Genomic DNA, 21,378 nt, shown 5'->3' with positions numbered 1-21,378 from the left:
GGCTTCTGGGCCCCCCTGCTGCTGCAACCCTTGCAGGGTCTATTGTTACGCCCTTGCTTCCCAGTTGGAATAGACGCTATAAAGATCGTGAAAAATGGCACTTCTATGCATCCTTAGAAGAAAAAACCTCTGTCAGCAAAGTAATACTGTTCCTGTGATATAACTGCATTAAAGTGTACCACTGTAGCACCAAAGTGTATTTTATACATACCCGGGGCTTCCTCCAGCCCCATGTGCACGGATCGCTCCCACTCCGCCATCCTTCGTTTTTTCCAGCTCCGGTACCGTGTCCCGTAAGCTCTGCCAGTCGCGGCCAGTCTGCGCAAGAGAAGTGCACTCTCTACGTATCTCTCTGGCAGCTGGGGTTCAAATTCAGAATAGGGGTGGAGCCACAGCCAATCAGGTTTGTTTCATTCCATTGTAAATCATTGATGTCAAAGACCGCAAAGCTCAGAAACTAGGTAATTGCGTAATTGTGCACTAGGGTTAGAAAAAGTGGGCAGAGCCAACACCAGCCAAATACATACCCGGGCAATGCCAGGCCATCAGCTAGTCAATAATAATAATAATAATAATAACTTACTACAGGGTGGCTCATGAAAAAAAGGCCAGGTGCCTGCCATGAGCGCAAGTTTACATGCAGATGCCAGCTAGTCCCTGTGCAGCTCCTACTCTGTCCTTGTATGTGGGTCCTGCCCGGCTTTACTGAATCCTGTGTTGCCTGCATTTGCTGTCCTATGAGAGCGTTACACATAAGTCTGCCTATTTACCTATATACGGCAGGTAATCAGGCCTCTTTTTTGTGAGCCACCCTCTATAGACCCTTATTTGAGGGTTTTTTTTGTCATGGCTGTATAAATCCCACAGTGAGAGCCAGTGACACAGAAATCCAATATGATAACCCTTAGGAGTTTGCTAGTGCCCAAACATGAGACAGACCCCAGTTCAGAAAGCTTTTTTTCTCTGTCCAGCCAACGTGTGTCACCGGCTGTGCGTCAGACTCTTCCTATTAATGACTGTATTCAGAGATCATCAATATCACACAAGAAGCAAATTACTTCAGAGAGGAAATGCAACACTTAAAACTACACATCCTCCTCTTTGTCAAACATGTACAATGACAGTGTGCACAAGCTCTAAAGAAAGCAGACAGCTCAGTCTCCTGCTAGTCATTTAAGCAATGATTCATTGCCTTATTGAGGCTGACACACTGAACAATGTTAAATCACTGCAATAAATCAAAACACAAACACAGGAAAAAAAAAAGAGAAGTGAAAAATGTTCACTTAAAGTCATACTAAACATAAGCAGGAAAATTGTCATAAATGATTTGGACTGCAGGAAAATATTAATAGATTTGAATGAAAATGATATTCTCTTCTAGCATTCATGCATGGCTGTAACAGCTGTCACATCACTAGACAAATCATTGCATAGCAGTCAGTAGGGATGGTCAATATTATGCTAATAATTCTGCAGGTTTAATGCAGCTTCAAACTGGACCAATCAAATACAGCTGCTGCAGATTTTGACTTGCCCAGTCCACAGTTGCATTCAATTAGCTTTGCGAGATGGGAAAATTAGCATCCCATTGACCATCCCTAGTCTCAGAGAAGATTTTTTGGCAAGTTGTCCATCAAGGGATTCCATAGCTGTTCACTGAGTGTATGTATCAAGAGGTTGGCGCTCAGGATATACATAACCCTCCCATCACACACACACCCTCATTGGGTCATAATCCAGTATTACCACTTAGCAGAATTACTCAGTATGCAGATCAATAGTACAGCAAAATACAATTTAAATTTAAAAGTCCTCTACTTGGTGACAGATTGCCCAGCAAGCTCATGGTGAACCAGAACTCCTAGGAGTGAGAAAGGAGCTGAAAGAGACCAAAAAGCTCCTTACTAAAAATGTGATGTAAAACAGAAGTTTGCCTTCTTAAAATAGAAGGTATTTGCAATGACTTAGGTAGGAATGAGCTCCGACTTGACAGTCTTTCACTTAGGACCTGGGTATCTTGCTGTATTGCTGACCTGATTACAGCAGCATATCTTAGTGAGCGATATGAAAAGACATCAGACAGTGCACAGATACCACTGTCTGATGGGCACACTTAATCGCTGTGAAGGAAAGGGTAAATGGTTCGGGAAACTGGATCGTTAATGGGAACCTTATAGCAGAAGAGTAACTTCTACTTGCAAACAAAAGAAAAGGGTGCAGATGAGACCAAGTTCCTGTGGAACCGACAGAACTGAGAGCCCTTTCTACCTTTATAGAAAATTGAACCCTTGTTCATTTTATCAGAAGACTAGCAAATCAGGTTTAAATGTATTCTAGTAAATATGTAAACATAGTGATTCCAAAGATATCACTTATATATCTGAAAATCTTATGTATAACACCTGGTTTCATTCACAATTTGAAATATAGCTATTGTCTTAAACAGAAATCTGTCATATAATACAGCAGGATGTAGAAAGCAAAGAAAACAGTGTTTGGTTTGTTCTTTCATGTTTGATCGGAATGCATGAGATTCTGCTGCTGCCAAGTCTGTGTGTACTTGGGCTACCATCTGGTCAGCAATGGCATCCAAGTGTCTGCACCAGCATGTTGGAAAAATAGACAGGTATCTCGTGATTGCCCAAGAGACTTGGATAAGCAATCTGGCAACCCTGGAGTTTGCCAGACTGACTGCTGTGGCTGGTGCATGTGAAAGTGTTTGCCAGTGGGAGCTTCACTGCCTCGTTAAACCTCATGCAAACCAAATGTAATAAATAAAAATGTTATCAGTTATGATGTTAAAAAAAATATATAAATCGAACATCGATTTACAGAGCCTCCCTTTTTTAAGATTCTCAATAGATCTATTTTTTAATCATATCCAACATCTAATCTATTTGAGAAATTGTGCCCCTCTTTAAGGGCTCTTTCACACAGAGACGTTGCATTAGAGGGGACGTTAAGGTTGCATAACGTTCCCCTAACGCAACGCATGGTGGTGCTAAACTCGGATGCTACATAGAGACGCGTTATGCGTCTCTTCATGCGCCATTTTCGTTTCGATACTGGTAGAACGAAAACGGCGCATGCGTCCAAAGACTGTGGAGACCACGTGATCGGAACACTCCGCATAACATGGTCCTGCCAGCCAATCGCAGCACAAAGCGGCCGCTCTAGGAAGTAAACACTGCACATCACACAGTGCAGTGAATATTAATTAGCCATGTGGCTAGGGACAATAGCGGACTCTACCCTCCTCCTCTTCTGCACTGAGCATGTGCAAACAGTCTAACGTGGCTAAAATCGCGTATAACACACAGCATGCTGCACTTTCTTTGAACGTCCAGCATTACACTGTAACGCAACGTGGGCACTGTGAACAGCCCATTGATTTTTCATCACTGTGAGTTGGGCTGTGTTACAGGCTGCTCTAACATGCGCCTGTAACGTCTCACTGTTAAAGCAGCCTAAATGTTACTGCTGGAAACTGACCACACACTATCAATGGAAGAAATTGACAAGCGCTGTAATAATCTAGCATGACACAGTAAACTGCTAACAGTTACTATTGCATGCCTGTGTGCTAGAAAAAGTAAACTTATGCTTACTCAATTAGCGTGTGTGTGTGTGTGTGTGTGTGTGTGTGTGTGTGTGTGTGTGTGTGTGTGTGTGTGTGTGTGTGTGTGTGTGTGTGTGTGTGTGTGTGTGTGTGTGTGTGTGTGTGTGTGTGTGTGTGTGTGTGAGAGAGAGAGAGAGAGAGAGAGAGAGAGAGAGAGAGAGAGAGAGAGAGAGAGAGAGAGAGAGAGAGAGAGAGAGAGAGAGAGAGAGAGAGAGAGACTGTTGAGACAGATGAGTATTAGAATTGTCTTTGCCACAGACTGTGATCAGAGTAGTAGCCGGTAGCAAGTGAAGAGAGCCAGGATTCAGTGATGGTTATCTGAGAGAAAGTGACAGTTAACCACAGCATACTGAATTTATCCTCTGATGAACGTGGTGATATTAGGATCTGCCTGCTTGATATATTCTTAAAGAAACAGTAACTTTGAGAAGATAAACAGTTCATTTCTGCAATTCAGCACTGTATTGCCTAAAGAAACAGAGACTGTGTCCAAGTTACAGTTAGTGTGAGTGAACTTTGTTGCCTAGAGAGTAAAGGCCTCTGTGAAGCGAGAGAGGGAGACACAATCTCTTTGTGGTTTGACCTGCTGTTGTCAATAACCTTAGTTCTTTAACCACCTGGGCGGTATGGACGAGCTCAGCTCGTCCATCACCGCCGGAGGCTGCCGCTCAGGCCCTGCTGGGCCGATTTGCGCCAAATAAAGAGCAGCACACGCAGCCGGCACTTTGCCAGCCGCGTGTGCTGCCCGATCGCCGCCGCTCTGCGGCGATTCGCCGCGAGCAGCGGCGAAAGAGGGTCCCCCCAGCCGCCTGAGCCCTGCGCAGCCGGAACAAAAAGTTCCGGCCAGCGCTAAGGGCTGGATCGGAGGCGTCTGACGTCAGGACGTCGGCTGACGTCCATGACGTCACTCCGCTCGTCGCTATGGCGACGGTGTAAGCAAAACAAGGAAGGCCGCTCATTGCGGCCTTCCTTGTTTATTCTGGGCGCCGGAGGCGATCGGAAGAACGCCTCCGGAGCGCCCTCTAGTGGGCTTTCATGCAGCCAACTTTCAGTTGGCTGCATGAAATAGTTTTTTTTTAATTTAAAAAAAACCCTCCCGCAGCCTCCCTGGCGATCTTATCAGAACGCCAGGGTGGTTAAGGAATCTAAACCTTTCAGCCACCAGAGGGCAGAGAGAGTACAAGACTTTGGTGATGATTTATGAAGGTGGGTTTTGTATGAACCAGCAAACCAGGACTGAACTAACTTTTTTCAAAAAAGTGTCTACTAATAAGCTACATACACACGTTGGATTTTCGCAAACGACCTGACGTTTGGACGTCAAATCGGGCGTGTGTACAGTCTGTCGTTCATCTGATAAGACTGGACTTGAGCGATCCGCTTGGCGGATGTGCTGACCAGCGGCAAGCGTTACTACTGAGATTGTCCTGACTACACTTTGCGCTGAGGTAACGTTGTTGTTTATCTTCTGACTTTTGGATCTGGAGTCGGCCCCCACCTCATAGCAGCAGAAATATCCATCATTGCGCTACTCTGTGTCGTTTTTCGTTTCATAGGAAGTGTTCACTTTTTTTATTTACATTTTGTTACACTGTGACGGCTTCCTGTTTTATCGCGGCCACGTCCATTCATTCCAGGCATTGCGATTGGGTAAAGGACCTCTTCCCCAATCACGAAACGTGGATACCTGACGGTAAACAGGGGCGTAAGCGCCGCGGAGCAGCGAGCGACTTATTAAAACGTCCTGTTGCCGTTAACAGGGTCAAACATGACGTTTTAATAAGTCAGGTGGCCGTTAATAGGTTAAAGTGTACCTGAGGCAACATGTGACATGATGAGATAAATGTGTATGTACAGTGCGAAAAACAATAACCAGGCTCTTTTACTGGTTTAATTTTGCTGCCTGAGTTAATTTTCAGGTACCTTGTCAGGAATATAGTAAACAACACTGATAACTAAATTACAGCCATAAATATTTCCTGGCAGAATACAACTTCTGAGAGCTGGGAGAGATAGGAAGGGTCAATAGTTCATGTATTTTCATTTAGGGACACTTAATAGGCAGTCACATTCAATCTACTTTGCAAATGTTTCAATACAAAATTAAACTATGAGATATCTATTAAAAAAAAAAATCAGTTTTAGGAGTAGGAGGATAACTACAATTGTTTATCTCATCAGTTAATTTTCACCTTGGGTTCACTTTAAATAAGGTCTATTTACATACTATGAAATTGTGGATTTGTATGCATACCTAGCTCACAGAGATAACATGGAATTATTTTCAATGACCCTTCTCCCAGTCTAGAAGTAATGTGTTATGGGTGTTGTATTCAAGTCCATTTGATCCCACGCATTTAACCACTGTTTTAAGACAACAGAGAAACAAGGAAGTACTGTCTCAATGTTTCCAGGTAATAGGGCTTGTTTCCATATGCACGCTTTCAGCCGCTTTTTTGTAAACGTGACCGCAGGGACACGAGAGAGTGCGAGCGTTTTTGTTACAAAAGCTGTTCAGTTACAGCTCTACTGTAACAAAAAATAAACGCTACACTAAAAGACTCCAAAAAGCGCTAAGAATTATTATTAAATCGCTAGGCACATTGCCTACAATTGCTCTGAAAAATCACCTCAAAAAATGCTGAGCGTTTGCGATTACGCTAGCGCCTTTTGGTGTGCACTGGCCCTCTCACTGTTTCATGGTTGTTTAAGTGCTTCAGAAAACAGGACTGTCCTCGATCCAAGTTGGGTTTGAAGAGCTCAGATAAGCTCTTTTGCATAGATAAGAGGTGAAGTTTCTTAACTCTTCCTGTACTGGAAAACAATATGAGACTTTTTTCTTTGCTACTAATTTTCTATTTCTTAGCTGTACTACACACACAATTAATAGCATAAGTTTATTTTCGCATCAGGTTTGCTTTAAATCTACATAAAAGGCATTTATTTATTTTTGTAGGTATAAGAAAGCAAAGCAAAACATACCCGATAGAGGGGGCTTGTGTGAATGAAGGTTACAGGGTACACTGACCATTATCTTGTGCCGTGGAATGGGAATCAAGTCGGGGTCTGGTTCCCTAGAAAGAGATGCACATTTCATGCATATGCTGGAATTAGCAGCAAGTTGACAGTAATGCAAGTTATGAGGATAAACAATCAGCCCAGCCTAACACTGCACATGAGTTTACTGTATATTGTCATTCATTTTTACCTTGCTGGAGAAACATTAGCATCCATTAGGCGTCCCAATACCAGAATTTCATAAGGTTTTTTATGGGCCGACTCGATTGGAAATACATATTCTCCAGACTGGGTTATCTGACAAGAAATATTAATGAAGCGGTTTAATGAAAAAGACTAAAGCAGACAGAAAAGTCATACATTACTCTGTGCCTCCAAATGAAGACTGATACATGTAATTTAAAAGAGCAATAGCGTAAATTTCATGTGGAGTCATATTTTACCTCCGCTGCATTTTGTTTAACTTATGGTTGGAAGCGGCTTTAATTGGCTTCATTAGATTGCAGTTATGAAAAAGTCACCGTATGGCAAAGATTACCATAAATAAAGGTGTGGGGCGTGTACAAATTATGTAATGAGTAATCACTAATGCAACCACAACTCAAGCACAGGTACGGCTGATTTATGATTACTGGCACAAAGAAGACTTTGCCCTATAGCAGGGTCCTTCTTCCCTCTCATGTCATATTTCTATTATTGTCATCCACATCCACACCTCTTGTCAGGTTGCAGATCGGAATGTGTTTTAAACTGATCAGTTTTTCTAAATGTTGTGCTTTTGCAGCATACGTTTCCAGTCCGTTTAAACAGATGTCAAAAACATGTCCTTCCTTCCTGTGTGTTTCTATTGGATAAAGAGGTCCGCAAAGATGACGCTGAGGGGAGGAGCAGGCAGTAGGCAATCTGCTTTGGAAACCGTTTTGTGTGCAAAGTTCTCTGTGTAGAAGGAGATCTGTTTTTGTGTTGCCTTTCATTGCCTCCGTGGGTATCCGGGCTCCATAAAAATCTGCAAAATCCAGACTCTCCGTTCAGTTTTCTAAAACGGAGCCCACAGATACATTTTTTGAAGTGTGTGAAGACGGACGCTATTTTTAACATTGGTATCCAGGGCTCCATTTTTTTCCAGGGCAAAAAAACTGAGCCACGGATATGGTGTCAAAACAAGTGTGAACCGACCCATAATCATTGTCAAATGTTAGGGTTTACATGTACACATACATAGGGTACATGTAACCCCCCCCCCTCCCATCTCTGGCTTCCTCTGTATTGATTTGCCAATTGCCATGTCAGATCTCTGTCCCCAGATTTCTTTTGTTCATCGCAGGAACTTTTTTTACAGCTCTCCTTATTTGCAAGAGCTCACAAAAGCTATCATAAATATAAACCTGAAACTTCCCACTTACACTGTAAATGTAAATGCAGTAACATTACTAGCATCAAAATCTGTTCATACTGGCCTCCATATACATGAAATTATACTGTTCTGTTTGATAGCAGGCCACAAGAAAAGCCCTTAAAGTGGACTGGTCACCCTTTACACAAAACGATCAGATAATAAAGTTAATGTAAAGCACAGAAGAAAAAAAGTCAGATACTTCACTATGGACAAGGAAGGCTCTGGATCCTATAGAGCCTTCCCTGTCCTCTCTTGTACCACTCATTCCAGCATTGTCACCCCGTTGGGTGTACTCGACCAATTGGTCAAATACACATCTGTGAGCCCTCAGGAGGCTTCAGAAGCACTCGTGTCCCCGAGTGCATGCATAGTATAGAGCTGCCTGTCTTTGGTCACTTGAAGACTACCTAGGGGAGCAAATTAAATGGGGGTGACGGCGCTGGAATGAGGGGTACGAGAGGACAGGGAAGGCTCTATAGGATCAAGAAGAGCCTTCCCTGTCCATAGGTAAGTATGTTGGAAATTATCTATCTAACCATCTATATGCCTAGCAATTTTTCTACTCAGCAGGAGATAACCAGAAGACAATGCACCAGAGATAATGACCAGTCTCTACCAGTACTTTACAGAACATAATCTAATTACAGAAAATCTTACAGAAAATCTAACAGAAAAATCTTACAGAAAATTGTATGGTGTGTACTAGGAATTACACCTTAATAAGGCAAGATCAATGTGTGGTGGTAACTGGTGGTAAGTTTTCTCTTGCTTTATATTATCTCCAGCATGATCTTAGTGAATTGAGGCCATTGTGTGTGATCTCCATGGTAACATGAAAGTCCATAGGCTTTCAGGTTACTGTCAACAGTACAGAGTGTGTTCCTGTCTATTGTGATGTAACACATGCAAGAACATTTTATAGGACAACCCATGTGATTTCCCATTGGGTTGTGTTGTATTGCGGCTGCCACCCTCCGTAATATAACATACCTTGCTACAAATGCTGTGCAGCAGAAGAAGCGTGCACAAAATCACATCCATGCATGGGTCATATCGTGTGAATGTTACACCTTATTATCTGTCCAAAACATTAGATACAAGACTCGTGTGGACAATCAAGTGTGCTTTTCTATCTACCTATCCAGGAGAAGGAGAAACTAGTCTGTGATTAGCATTATTTTAGCACTTTACATGGACTTCGCTTTCATCCTTATTTGTACTGCACAAGCAGAGGCTTAGGTTTTCTATTTACAGAATTCAGAATTGCTGAGATAGTAAGTTCATCAAACAATATTAGGATTGTAGTGAAGTGCTTTGTATTACTCTCCACAGGGCATCTGTCCTCTCCGGCTCTCTAACAACAGTTTTCTCATCTTTCTATCAATGGCTGCATCAGAGCTGAATAAGAGCAACAAAGTCATGGAGATTACATGAAAATAAAACTAGTAACGTATTTCCCTTTCATTTTTTACTGATGGGCACTCTAATCGGCTGACCCCTTGGGTCGGTCTCTTTCATATATTAGTCAATACAGCAGCTGTACAGAAGTCAATCCATGAGGCCTATTAGGTTACAGCTTAACAGCTAATCCACTTAATCTGCCTCTTTCCCCCATGCTGCTTTAAACACTCACATCCCAACTCCTTGCAGTGTGTGAAGTGGTGTCCACTTTGCTCTAGTTTCCATTCTTTGTTCCGGCCTTCTAGGGAGAATTATCAATGAGCAACCTGGCATCATCTTCACTGCATAGAGAGATTCCCTACCTACAGGCTCTTAGCACCACACCTGCTATTACGTATGAGAACTAGAAGTTATATCATAATTCCACTGCTCCACATTTCTTTATATAAGACTTGTGTCTCGCTCACAATTGTGCAGGGTTGCTATAGATCATGAACAGATGGATAAAATGGCTGTGAGAGAAGAATAATTCTTACTTAGAGCTGGGACCCACTAAAAAGCACAAATCACTATCTCAATCGCTGAGCACTATTGGTAGCGGTTTTTACAGCATTTTTCAGATAGGTTTCCAGCGTCCAGCTGTACCTGAGATCAAATAAGGATCAGGTTTTATACTTACCTGGGGCTTCCTGCAGCACCCTTGAGGCTGCTCGGTCTCTCGCTGTCTCCCCAGGCCGCTCCTGTCTCCCGCTGGACTGCCCAGTATTTTGGCCGAGCCGTGCTACGTTGTGCATGCTCCTACATCATGCCCTACCGGCCGGGAGCGTTCTGCATCTGCGCAATAACTACTGCATGCACAACGAAGCGCGACTCGGCCAGAGAACCTGGTGGTTCAGCAGGAACAGGAGCGCCTGTGGAGACAGTGAGGCCAGGCCTCAAGGGGGCTGGAGGAAGCCTCAGGAAAGTATAATACCCGAGACTTATTTGGTCTCCGGTTTCCTTTAAATGATTTTGAATTTAATGCAACGGATTTGTACAGTGAATGGGATTAGCGATTTCTATAAGTTTGGTGATAAAAGCACAGCAATTGAATAGCGATTTTGGAGTGATCCTATCCTTTGTTTTGAAGCACAAATGCGCCAAAAGTGCGATTGCGATCTTGGGAAATCCCAATCGCTACTTTGAGATTACTTCAATTGACTTTAATTACCCTGGTGCTTTTGAAAACGCCGGCAATATTAAAATGCTGCTGAAACAGTTCTAGTAGGCCTAAAGCTGGCCACTAACGATCCAATTTCTAGCGAAAAATCGTTTGAGTGATCAGAAATTCTGATCGGATTGGTTGTAAATAATCTCCATTGATGGACACAATCGATTATGAACAAGTGAAAAAAATGTCGCCCGAATGAATTTTGGTCGAACGAAAATTTGGATTTTCTTGGTGGTCATGATTGATAGGAAGCAAAGATTGGTTTGTTGATGGTGTAGTGAACGATTTTTCGTCCGATCAGAAATTCTGATCGCTCAAACGATTTTTCACTAGAAATTGGACAGTTAGTGGCCACCTTAAGGCCTTACAGTTCCACACAATCCAACACACACAAGCCTCAAAAGCAAAGTACTTTTTTTTTTTCTTTTTTTACTTTTTATGCTGTTTTAGCCTGCATTAATTTAGCTTTTAACGATGTAAAATAAAGACAGAACCTATTTTAGGGCTTTTTTTTATATTGCTCTCTGAATACTGGTCTGGCAGTCATTTTCACTATTTGCTTTGATAGAAAGTATATAGACCGATGGAAAAGAGAGAAAATGAAACCTTTTTTTCTTATAATATGTCCCCCATAGATCAAATGCACATTAGGATTTCATTGCATTCCACCAAGACCTCCAGGGTTCACAATAAAGCCATGTAGGTCCATGGAGATCACAATTACAGGAAGTCATGGGAAATCCCCCAAATGAAGGGACTTTATGTTGTTGTTTTTAAATGTCAGTTACCTGGCTTCCATAATTTAATTTATGTAAAATGCATACAGTTAGCAGAGTCAGAATATCTGGACAGCATACTTGTTCTGGTACAGTTTTTGAAAATGTATTAAAGAGAATCTGTACTCAAAACTCTTACAATAAAAAGCATACCATTCCATTCATTATGTTCTCCTGGGAACCTCTGTGCTGTTTCTGCCACTCCCTGCTGCAATCCTGGCTTGTAATTGCCAGTTTTAGGCAGTGTTTACAAACAAAAGACCTGGCTGCTAACAGCATGTGCTAGGCTGAGAGGAGCTCAGTCTGTGACTCATACAGAGCCTGGAGAGGGTGTGTATAGCTTCTATACTATCACAGAGTAGCACATCCCTGCCTGACTGCCTGAGCCCGACAAAGCCATCAGAGGAAAGAAGATTAGATTATATAACAGAGATAATACAGCCACTGTGCAACTAGGAAAGGCTGCAGTAAGACAGACCACATTAGAACATGTATAGGAACTTATAGGATAGAAGAAATAAGGCTGAACATTTTGTTACAGAGTCTCTTTAAAGCACACCTGTAGTGAGAGGAATGTGGAGGCTAATATATTTATTTACTTTTAAACAATACAGTTTGCCTGGCCTGTCCTGCTGATCCTCTGCCTCTAATTATTTAAACCATAGACCCTGAACAAGTATTCAGATCAGAAGTTTGAATGGATAAAGCCCCCAAAAAAGTTGGGAATGGCTCACTACAAACTGCCTTTTTGGCTATTTTGTCTTTCAAGAAAAATCTCTGTTCATAAATAACTGCAAGGAAGCTGAAACAATCTTTGTTAAATGAATCGTATCATACAGATCTGAACTGATGTGCTAGTTTTTTTAATAAGATTGGAATTTCACTTCAAAGGAAAGGTTTCTTCCTCGATTACGAAAGCAATGCCTAGTAGTTTCGTCTTGACCTATACCTTGCTGAATAGCCAACTGAAGGCCTTTCGGGACCTCTTGAACAGATAAAAATGTTCTGTTCCATTTGGTGGAAAAAATATCTAACATATGATCAATCTTGGAATGCAACTCCATTCTGACAGCGTTCAAAACATGCCATTGCTTGCTTCCAGTAAAAGTTCAGCACTTTTAAATGTAAGTGATAATAGTAAACACTTTATAATATAATAAAGTGATAATAATAATATAACAACTGTAAGGCTTGATTCAGATGGACGTTTCTGTGACGGTAAACAACGGTCGCGGTGCTCATGGCTTAAACACTGTCCGTTCAAATGAATGAGCCGTAACACTCGAAGAGGGTAATTTTTGGCACCCGTCACTAAGCACAGAGCGCTGAAGCTGGGCGCAGTCATAGCACTAGTGCTATGCTGGGCACCCTTCACGCAAGAGTAATTGGGGGATCCGGCGACTGCCAGACCCCAAATTACATCATTACGGAATAGTATTTAACACAACCGGAGATTTGAACATCAGCAGGGTGCGCCGTCATTCAGTTCACCCTGCACCCAGCTCACCGGCGGCTCTAACATACGTACGCCTATCACTTACCGCCTTTTACCATTGTTCATGCAAACGCTATGTTTTGATCCTAATTTTCACCATCGTCTGCCTGGTATTTAGCCAATCCTGGAAGCAACAGGTTATTTCCAGGACTGTTTGCCACCACACTTCCGTGTCCCTTTTGCGTGGATGAAAAACACAGCATACGTGTCGAAAAGCATTTAAAACAAGACGCCAGGCTGCTGCGGGTTGGTGATTTTGACATCTGTCTGAACCAGCCCTATGACATAAATGATGCATCTTTTAGTACAGGACAAATTATTGTTACCTACCTTTACCCAGTGCCACTCCGCAAGGGTCCTGACTGACCAGTGAGGGTAGAGATCTTCCTTTACAAATCGTAAGTGCTTTTGTCTATTGGTCACCCAAGTAACTACAAGGCAGTTTTGTGCAGCCAAAGCGGGTATAGGAAGTTGTTTTATTTCCAAAGGGGATAAGTGGTTATATCTAGACAAAAACAAACATATTTACATGGAAAGAAATGTTCAGCAAGCAGTGTACAGCAAAGCATTTCTGTACCATTCATAGACTATTTAACCAAGAAATAACGCTTTAGCCCTCTACTAAAATTAAAGAAAGGACAACAGTGCCACCCAGTGACCAAAGTGAAAAAAATCTTCTTGTAGCTTTATTGTTTGTATTCCTGGATACAGCTCCTGCACAAACAACATACTAGTTCAGTGATGACTGATGTGATAGCGGCAGCATATAAATTGCGAAAACAGATGGTAAAGTGCTTTCAGAGTATGCACTTAAATAATTCAGCAGACTGCTTCCTTAAAATGGAGCATTTTAAGAATGGCTGTTATAAAAAGAAGGTGTATTATAAATATAACCTGATAAGAAATTCATGGGTGAACAGAGACAAAGGAAATGTACTCAGGCCCAAAGAGGCCTGCTAAGGTTCAGGTCTCAGAATGTGTTAACTGTCTTGTGAAATAAGCGGCATGTTATGTGCAAGCCCTGTAAAATGGAGCTTTGCATTGACAGGTTTCTGATAAGTATACATTATACTAGATTTTAAACAGAGAAATTTAATGGTTTGGGACTTACGAGAAAAAAATAACAGGAATTATTCTAAGCATTAATTCCAAACCACTGCCAATACTTACTATTAATAGTTAAGTCTTTATTAATCAGTAAACAATGAGACATTAGCCAAAGTAATCTGTGGCCAGCTTTCCATTTCATTCCAGTAATATAGCTGACTCACGACTCCATGCTAAGGGTGCACTGCACATTGCTCTTGGTAAACTACAGCTTGCTGGGTAGTAACCATCAATTCATGTGTCAGCTGCTGAGAAACAGAGCATAGACACAGCAGGGTTGTCACGTCTTAATAACTCTCATGCACACATACCTTCCAACTTTTTGAGATGAGGAAGAGGGGCTCTCTAAGACATACCCCTTTCCATACCTCTAATCACACCCCACACCCCTGCCACACCCCTAGTCACGCATACCACTCTATAATTCATAAGCAAACAATGTAGCAGCACGGTGGCGTAGTGGTTAGCGCTCTCGCCTTGCATCGCTAGGTCCCCAGTTCGATCCCAGCCAGGTCAACATCTGCAAGGTGTTTGTATGTTCTCCCAGTGTCTGCAGGGGTTTCCTCCGGGCACTCTGATTTCCTCCCACATCCCCAAAACATACAGATAATTTGGCTTCCCTCCTAAATTGGCCCTAGACTATGATCCATATACTACACAATATAGACATAGGACTATGGTAGGGACTAGATTGTGAGCTCCTTTGAGGGGCATTTAGTGACAAGGCTATATATACTGTGTACAGTGCTGCGGAAGATGTCGGTGCTATATAAATAATAATAATGTCATTTTAGAATTGGAACCACACTGGTCATTTGTAGAAACACTAGTTTTTCTTCATATTAACATTTGAAATTAAGAAATATATCAATTTAAAGCATGGGAATTAAGTTTAGAGTAAATTACACATATTTTACAATAGAAAAATACATATATTTAAATCTGTGCATCAGTCCTGAAAGAGGAACAAGTGAGGAAGAAAGAGGGACAGAGGGATTGGTTTCCCGAAGAGGGACTGGCCCTCTGAAAAAAAGGACAGTTGGGAGCTATGATACACACTATGCATTGCAGGTGGCCATGTGCTTCCAATGCAACACACAATGGCCTTAATTCACTAAGATCATGCTGGAGATAATAAGGAAAGAGAAAACTTACCTCCACACAGTGAGAGAGTTATCTTATCTCTTCATTCCTCAAGTTACCTCCTCTGTAGTTATTTTCACACACAGTTAATTAACAGCCTGTCTTTAACCTGCTGAGCGGTCTGGACGAGCTCAGCTCGTCCTGTACTGCCGGAGCCTGCCGCTCAGGCCCTGCTGGGCCGATTTGGCTCAAATAAAAAGCAGCACACGCAGCCGGCACTTTGCCAGCCGCGTGTGCTACCTGATCGCCGCTGCAGTGCGGTGATCCGCCGCATACAGCGGCGAAAGAGGGTCCCCCCCAGCCGCCTGAGCCCCGCGTAGCCGGAACAAAATGTTCCGGCCAGCGCTAAGGGCTGGATCGGAGGCAGCTGACGTCAGGACGTCGGCTGACGTCCATGACGTCACTCCGCTCGTCGCCATGGTGACGAGGTAAGCGAAACACGGAAGGCCGCTCATTGCGGCCTTCCGTGTTACTTCTGGCCGCCAGAGGCGATCAGAAGAACGCATCCGGAGCGCCCTCTAGTGGGCTTTCATGCAGCCAACTTTCAGTTGGCTGCATGAAATAATTTTTTTTTTTATTAAAAAAAAAACCCTCCCGCAGCCTCCCTGGCGATCTTAATAGAACGCCAGGGAGGTTAACTGTAGAATTCTGGAGTTATTTTAAGGATTGAAGAGTTAAAGACAGAAGAGTTAACTTTAGGTTTGCCTGAGGTAAAATGTTTCCTGAATATGACATGCCTCATCACCATGGTGATAACTCTAGAAATGCTATTGAAGACAGGAGATAAGCTTAGTGAATTGAGGCCATAATCTGCATTGCTCTCCATTGCGGTGCTGATTCCATTCACTGACAGTGAATGGATCAGCGCAGCGTTTGGACAAACATGCATGCAGAGGTGCGTTACAATGACCCCCTGCTGCACAATGCAAAAGTGGGACCCTCAGACAGTCTATGCACTTCTGGTGCCCTTGTTTATCATACACTATACACGTTGCTGAAATGCGCACTGTGTGAACAAGGATGGCCTTTTTCCACTGCACAGCTGAATCGCAAAATCACAAATCGTTAGTGATTTTTAATTCGCTAGGGTTGCTACTTTATCATAGAAATCATGAGACGTATTTTCCACTATAGTGATTCGATTTGCAAATCGCAATCGCTTTCTGGAGCGATTAAGAGTGATAATGCAATGCAAATTAAAAATTGCAATCGCATAACAAAATTAACGAAAAATGGTAATCGCTGGCGTTTGTGATTGCTAGTGGAAAAGGGCCGTAGAGTATATTGCTATGCAGCCCTACCCTCACATGATGCTTAACCAAGGCTGTTTAGCTATGCAGAATTCTCCTCCCAGGAGCATTCTGGTAGACGAGACATTATTTTCGCTGGCTTTGGAATTCTCAGAAATAAAAAATCTGCAGAGCTGCACCTGACAGGAGTAAATATGTTGCCACCGCTGCCTGGACTCACGCATGTGCATTACAGATACACTCATATTTAGAACTACTGTGTTCTGAAGGCTTCCTGAGGAGAGGCGGTCACAGCGCAGGAATGACAGGAAAGACCAAAGACCGGGTAAGCTTTATAGTATAGAGCCCTGCATTCCAAAGAGCTTGCACGCATCCTATTGGTCGCGTTGCAAGCCTCACACCGGCGCACTTCCTCCTTCCGACTTGAAGGAGGAAGTGCACCGGTGTGAGGCTTGCAATGTGATCAACAGGACGCATGTAAGCTCTTTGGAACGCAGGGCGGATGGCAGAATTAGGGGGAAATAATAACCCCTTGTATCCCCGCCGCACATCTGCAACAATTTAACTACATTTGAATCACGAGTAATCACTCATGATTACTCGTAACAGCCTCCGGTGATCATCACTACTGCCACTCATCAAATGAATGAATTCATTGCAAAAAAGAAAAACAAACTTAAAGCTTTGGCACCACCCCCTTCTGTCCTCAACAGCTGTGAAATATATTAGGTTATATTAGGGGTGGTTTACACAAGCAGCTGGCGGGATGCCCGGCGACGGCACGTTTAGCCAATGCTAAACATTTTTCTGCTATTGCGCAGAAAAGCGTTTGGCACCAGTTTGCATTATTTTCCATCATGCAGTTTTGTGCCGTCTTGGACTAATGTATTGTACAAGACATTTGCTTCTACATGGCATGTTTCTTGCTCTTTACTATACATAGGGTATTTTCATGCATGTTATGGGTTTGTATATATTGTGTTATTAACGCCTGATGGTATTATCTATATATACACATGTACGTCTTTTTCTCTTTGTAATTTTTTTTTTTAATAATCTTTTATTTCACAAATTATAGTAAACATTATACAAAATATTGGCATGTATGACAGGGGCGTAGCTAGAAATGACTGGGCCCCATAGCAAAAAAAAATTATGCCCCCCCCCCCCACCTTCCAACCCCACCTTCCAACCCCACAGACCTCGGACCTCCCACCCAAACATTTTGTGGGGAAATCTGATTTCCCCACAAAACGCAACCAGATTGTCGGCAGATTTCCACACAATATGCAACCAGATTGGCAGCAGATTTCCCACAAAAAATGCAACCAAATTGGCAGCAGATTTCCCAAAAAAATGCAACCAGATTGGCATCAGATTTCCCCAAAAAATGCAACCAGATTGTCAGCAGATTTTCCTACAAAATGCAACCAGATTGTCTGCAGATTTCCCCATAAAATGCAATCAGATTATCGCCAGATTTCCCGACAAAATGCAATCAGATTGTGGCAAAATTTCACCAACAAAATGCAATCAGATTGTCGCCAGATTTCCCCACAAAATGCAGTATATGTAGCCAGGTCTATAGTGGGATAACATTAATTACCTGGAGGGAGGGTGGTTGGGCAGGCTGGCACGCTTTTTGCAGTGCAGGCACTGCACTGGGTAGGAAGTTAGGTAGCTGGGTGGGAGGGTAGGCAGTTAGGTAGCCAGGTAGGCAGATAGGTAGCTAGGTAGCAGGGTAGGCAGATAGGTAGCTATGTGGCAGGGCAGGCAGATAAGTAGATGGGTAGGCAGTTAGGTAGAAGGGTAGGCAGATAGGTAGCTGGGTGGCAGGGTAGGCAGTTAGGTAGCTGTGTTACAGGGTAGGCAGATAGCTAGCTGTGTGGCAGGGTAGGCAATTAGGTAGCTGGGTGGAAGGGTAGGCAGATAGGTCGCTGGGTGGCAGGGTAGGCAGTTAGGTCGCTGGGTGGCAGGGTAGGCAGTTAGGTCGCTGGGTGGCAGGGTAGGCAGTTAGGTAGCTGGGTGGGCAGTTAGGTAGCTGGGTGGGCAGTTAGGTAGCTGGGTGGGAAGTTAGGTAGCTGGGTGGAAGGGGGGGGCAGTTAGGTAGCCTCGGTTAGGCAGCCGGGTGGGCGGTTAGGCGGCTCCGGTTAGGCAGCTGGGTGGGTGGGTGGGCAGTTAGGCAGCTGGGTGGTCGGTTAGGGCTGGGTGGGTCGGTTAGGCAGCGGGGTGGGTGGCTGGGTGGGCGGTTAGGCAGCTGGGTGGGTTGCTGGGTGGGCGGTTAGGCAGCTGGATGGGTGGGTAGGTGGGTGGGTGGTTAGGCAGCTGGATGGGTGGGTGGGTGATTAGGCAGGTGGGTGGGTGGATAATTAGGCAGCTGGGTGGGTGGGTGGATAATTAGGCAGCTGATGGCTGGGTGGGTAATTAGGCAGCTGGGTGGGTGGGCTTTGTGCTGGTAATTAGGCAGCTGGGTGGGTGGGTGGATAATTAGGCAGCTGATGGCTGGGTGGGTAATGAGGCAGCTGGGTGGGTGGGCTTTGTGCTGGTAATTAGGCAGCTGGGTGGGTGGGTAGGTGGGTGGTTAGGCAGCTGGATGGGTGGGTAGGTGGGTGGGTGGTTAGGCAGCTGGATGGGTAGGTGGGTGATTAGGCAGGTGGGTGGGTGGATAATTAGGCAGCTGGGTGGGTGGGTGGATAATTAGGCAGCTGATGGCTGGGTGGGTAATTAGGCAGCTGGGTGGGTGGGCTTTGTGCTGGTAATTAGGCAGCTGGGTGGGTGGATAATTAGGCAGCTGATGGCTGGGTGGGTAATTAGGCAGCTGGGTGGGTGGGCTTTGTGCTGGTAATTAGGCAGCTGGGTGGGTGGGTAATTAGGCAGCTGGGTGGGTGGGTAATTAGGCAGCTGGGTGGGTGGGTAATTAGGCAACTGGGTTGGTGGGTAATTAGGCAGCTGGGTGGGTGGGTAATTAGGCAGCTGGGTGGGTAATTAGGCAACTGGGCGTGTAATTGGGTGGGTGGGTAATTAGGCAGCTGGGTGGGTGCTGGTAAGTAGTCAGCTGGGTGGGTGGGTAATTAGGCGGGTGGGTGGGTTAGGCAGCTGGGTGGGTAATTAGGCGGCTGGTTGGGTGGCTAATTAGGCAGCTGGGTGGGTGGCTAATTAGGCGGGTGGGTGGCTAGTGGGGTAGGGGCCCGACTCCTATCCCCCCCTGCCTCACCTGGGGTCCGGAGTCCCCCCTCCTTTTACGAGCGGCGGCGGGAAGTGCGGCATATTCAGCAGGCTCCGGCGGGGTAATCAGCCGCTAGAGGTCCAGCTGCCTCCAGGCTACGGTGTCTCCTCTGTATGCCGCGCGCAATAAACCAGGAACCAGTGCGCGCGGCATACAGAGGAGACAGTAGCCCGGAGGCAGCTGGACCTCTAGCGGCTGATTACCCCCGCCGGAGCCTGCTGAATATGCCGCACCTCCCGCCGCCGCTCGTAAAAGGAGGGGGGGGCGCCGAGATGAGGGGGGGGGGGCGCCGAGATGAGGGGGGGGGGGCGGGGGCCCGGCACGGCAGTATAATAAAAAAATTAAAAAAATAAAAAGTACTCTCAGGCAGCTGCGGGCCCCCTGTGACTTAGGGCTGCCGCGGGGCCCCGTAGCACCGCTATGGCTGCTCTCCCCATTGCTACGCCACTGATGTATGATTTATAGTTTCATAGTGAACACTATTTTCCACAACACCCTATACAATTATAACTGCGATTTTTCAGATCAATAAGGGTCCCATATTAGAGTATCTATAATTTTCCAAACAGCAATATGTCAAACAGGGTCCATAGATGGTAAGCTCTTCCACCTTAGCTGAGTGATATAGTTTCAAAACATGTGACAATACTATACACTAAGGTATAATCAAAACATGCATAAAATTTTACTTTTGTCTTATCTAAACCCCCCCCTCTTTTCATCCCATGTATTCACAGCTACCTTTCAATCGAAGATATTAATTAATTACAGGGGTCTAATGATAAGTGTATAATCCGACCATCAAATGCCAGCGGAAGGTGAAGATTGGGAATGAGATGGTAACATTATTTGCCCTTGAGTACTGTTTCAAATTCCTCTGAATGTCTGAAAAAGTTCCAATATGACCAGGTCTTCTTATATATATATATATATATCAGTTTTGTTTAGGGCCGCAAACGATAAATCTTCCATTAATTCAATGGTATCTAATTCTTTAACCAGCTCCTCATTCCCAGGTACAGTTGCTCCACCCCAGTGTCTGAGTAGTAGGCATTTGGCTCCGTTGAGGATGTGTTTTACAATAGAATTTACATAGCCCCTCATGGACCAATTATTGCAGTGCAGGATATAGAAACCCGGATCAAAGGGAACCTCTCTATTAGTGACAGCTTTAAGAAGTCTCTCGATTTTTTTCCAGTAATCCGTGAGTAGAGGACATGCCCATATAATGTGTAGTAGAGACCCTTTATGTATTTTGCATCTCCAGCATGTGTCGTCCCTATATGGAAAAAAAGTTTTCAGTCTGACCGGAGTAAAATACCAGCGGGTAAGTATTTTATAATTGGCCTCTTGTATTCTAACTGCTCTTGAAGATTTGTGGGCATAAATGCACATTTTTGATCTTTGTGTCTGTGTAAAGGACCTGCCTAGATCTCTCCCAGGCCACAAAGAAAGGCATTTGGGGAGCCGCAGCCAACAACAGTATCGAGGAGATTTTTGAAAGGGTTTTTTCACTCAACCCTTCCCCCAAACATAGAGATTCAAATTCAGATGGCTGCCTCAACAGGGTAAGGTGTAGCTCTAGCGAAGTCATGAGATATCTGTATTGAAAATATTCCCACCATTGTAGATTTGCACAGACTTGCTTCTCTCTAAGAGCCGAGAGAGAGATCCAGCCGCCCCGCACACACATATCTCTAAAGCGTATATTTCTTTGCTCATATGTTCTATTAC

At 44.1% G+C, this 21,378-nt stretch overlaps 1 protein-coding gene across 1 annotated transcript in view; it reads right to left on the bottom strand.

Annotated features, from left to right (window-relative positions):
* METTL4 (methyltransferase 4, N6-adenosine) overlaps nucleotides 1–21,378 on the bottom strand; it is a 175,708-nt gene that overhangs the window by 97,121 nt on the left and 57,209 nt on the right. Inside the window, exons 5-7 of the mRNA XM_068237227.1 lie at nucleotides 13,249–13,423; nucleotides 6,831–6,937; nucleotides 6,605–6,696 (exon numbers count right to left, since the gene is read on the bottom strand). Coding sequence (XP_068093328.1) covers nucleotides 6,605–6,696; nucleotides 6,831–6,937; nucleotides 13,249–13,423 — 374 coding nt within the window. The remainder of the gene's footprint in view (nucleotides 1–6,604; nucleotides 6,697–6,830; nucleotides 6,938–13,248; nucleotides 13,424–21,378) is intronic.

This window comes from Hyperolius riggenbachi, chromosome 5 (genome assembly GCF_040937935.1).
Source record: "Hyperolius riggenbachi isolate aHypRig1 chromosome 5, aHypRig1.pri, whole genome shotgun sequence".
NCBI classification, from domain to species: Eukaryota; Metazoa; Chordata; class Amphibia; order Anura; family Hyperoliidae; genus Hyperolius; species Hyperolius riggenbachi.
This window is presented reverse-complemented; position numbering and strand designations above follow the sequence as displayed.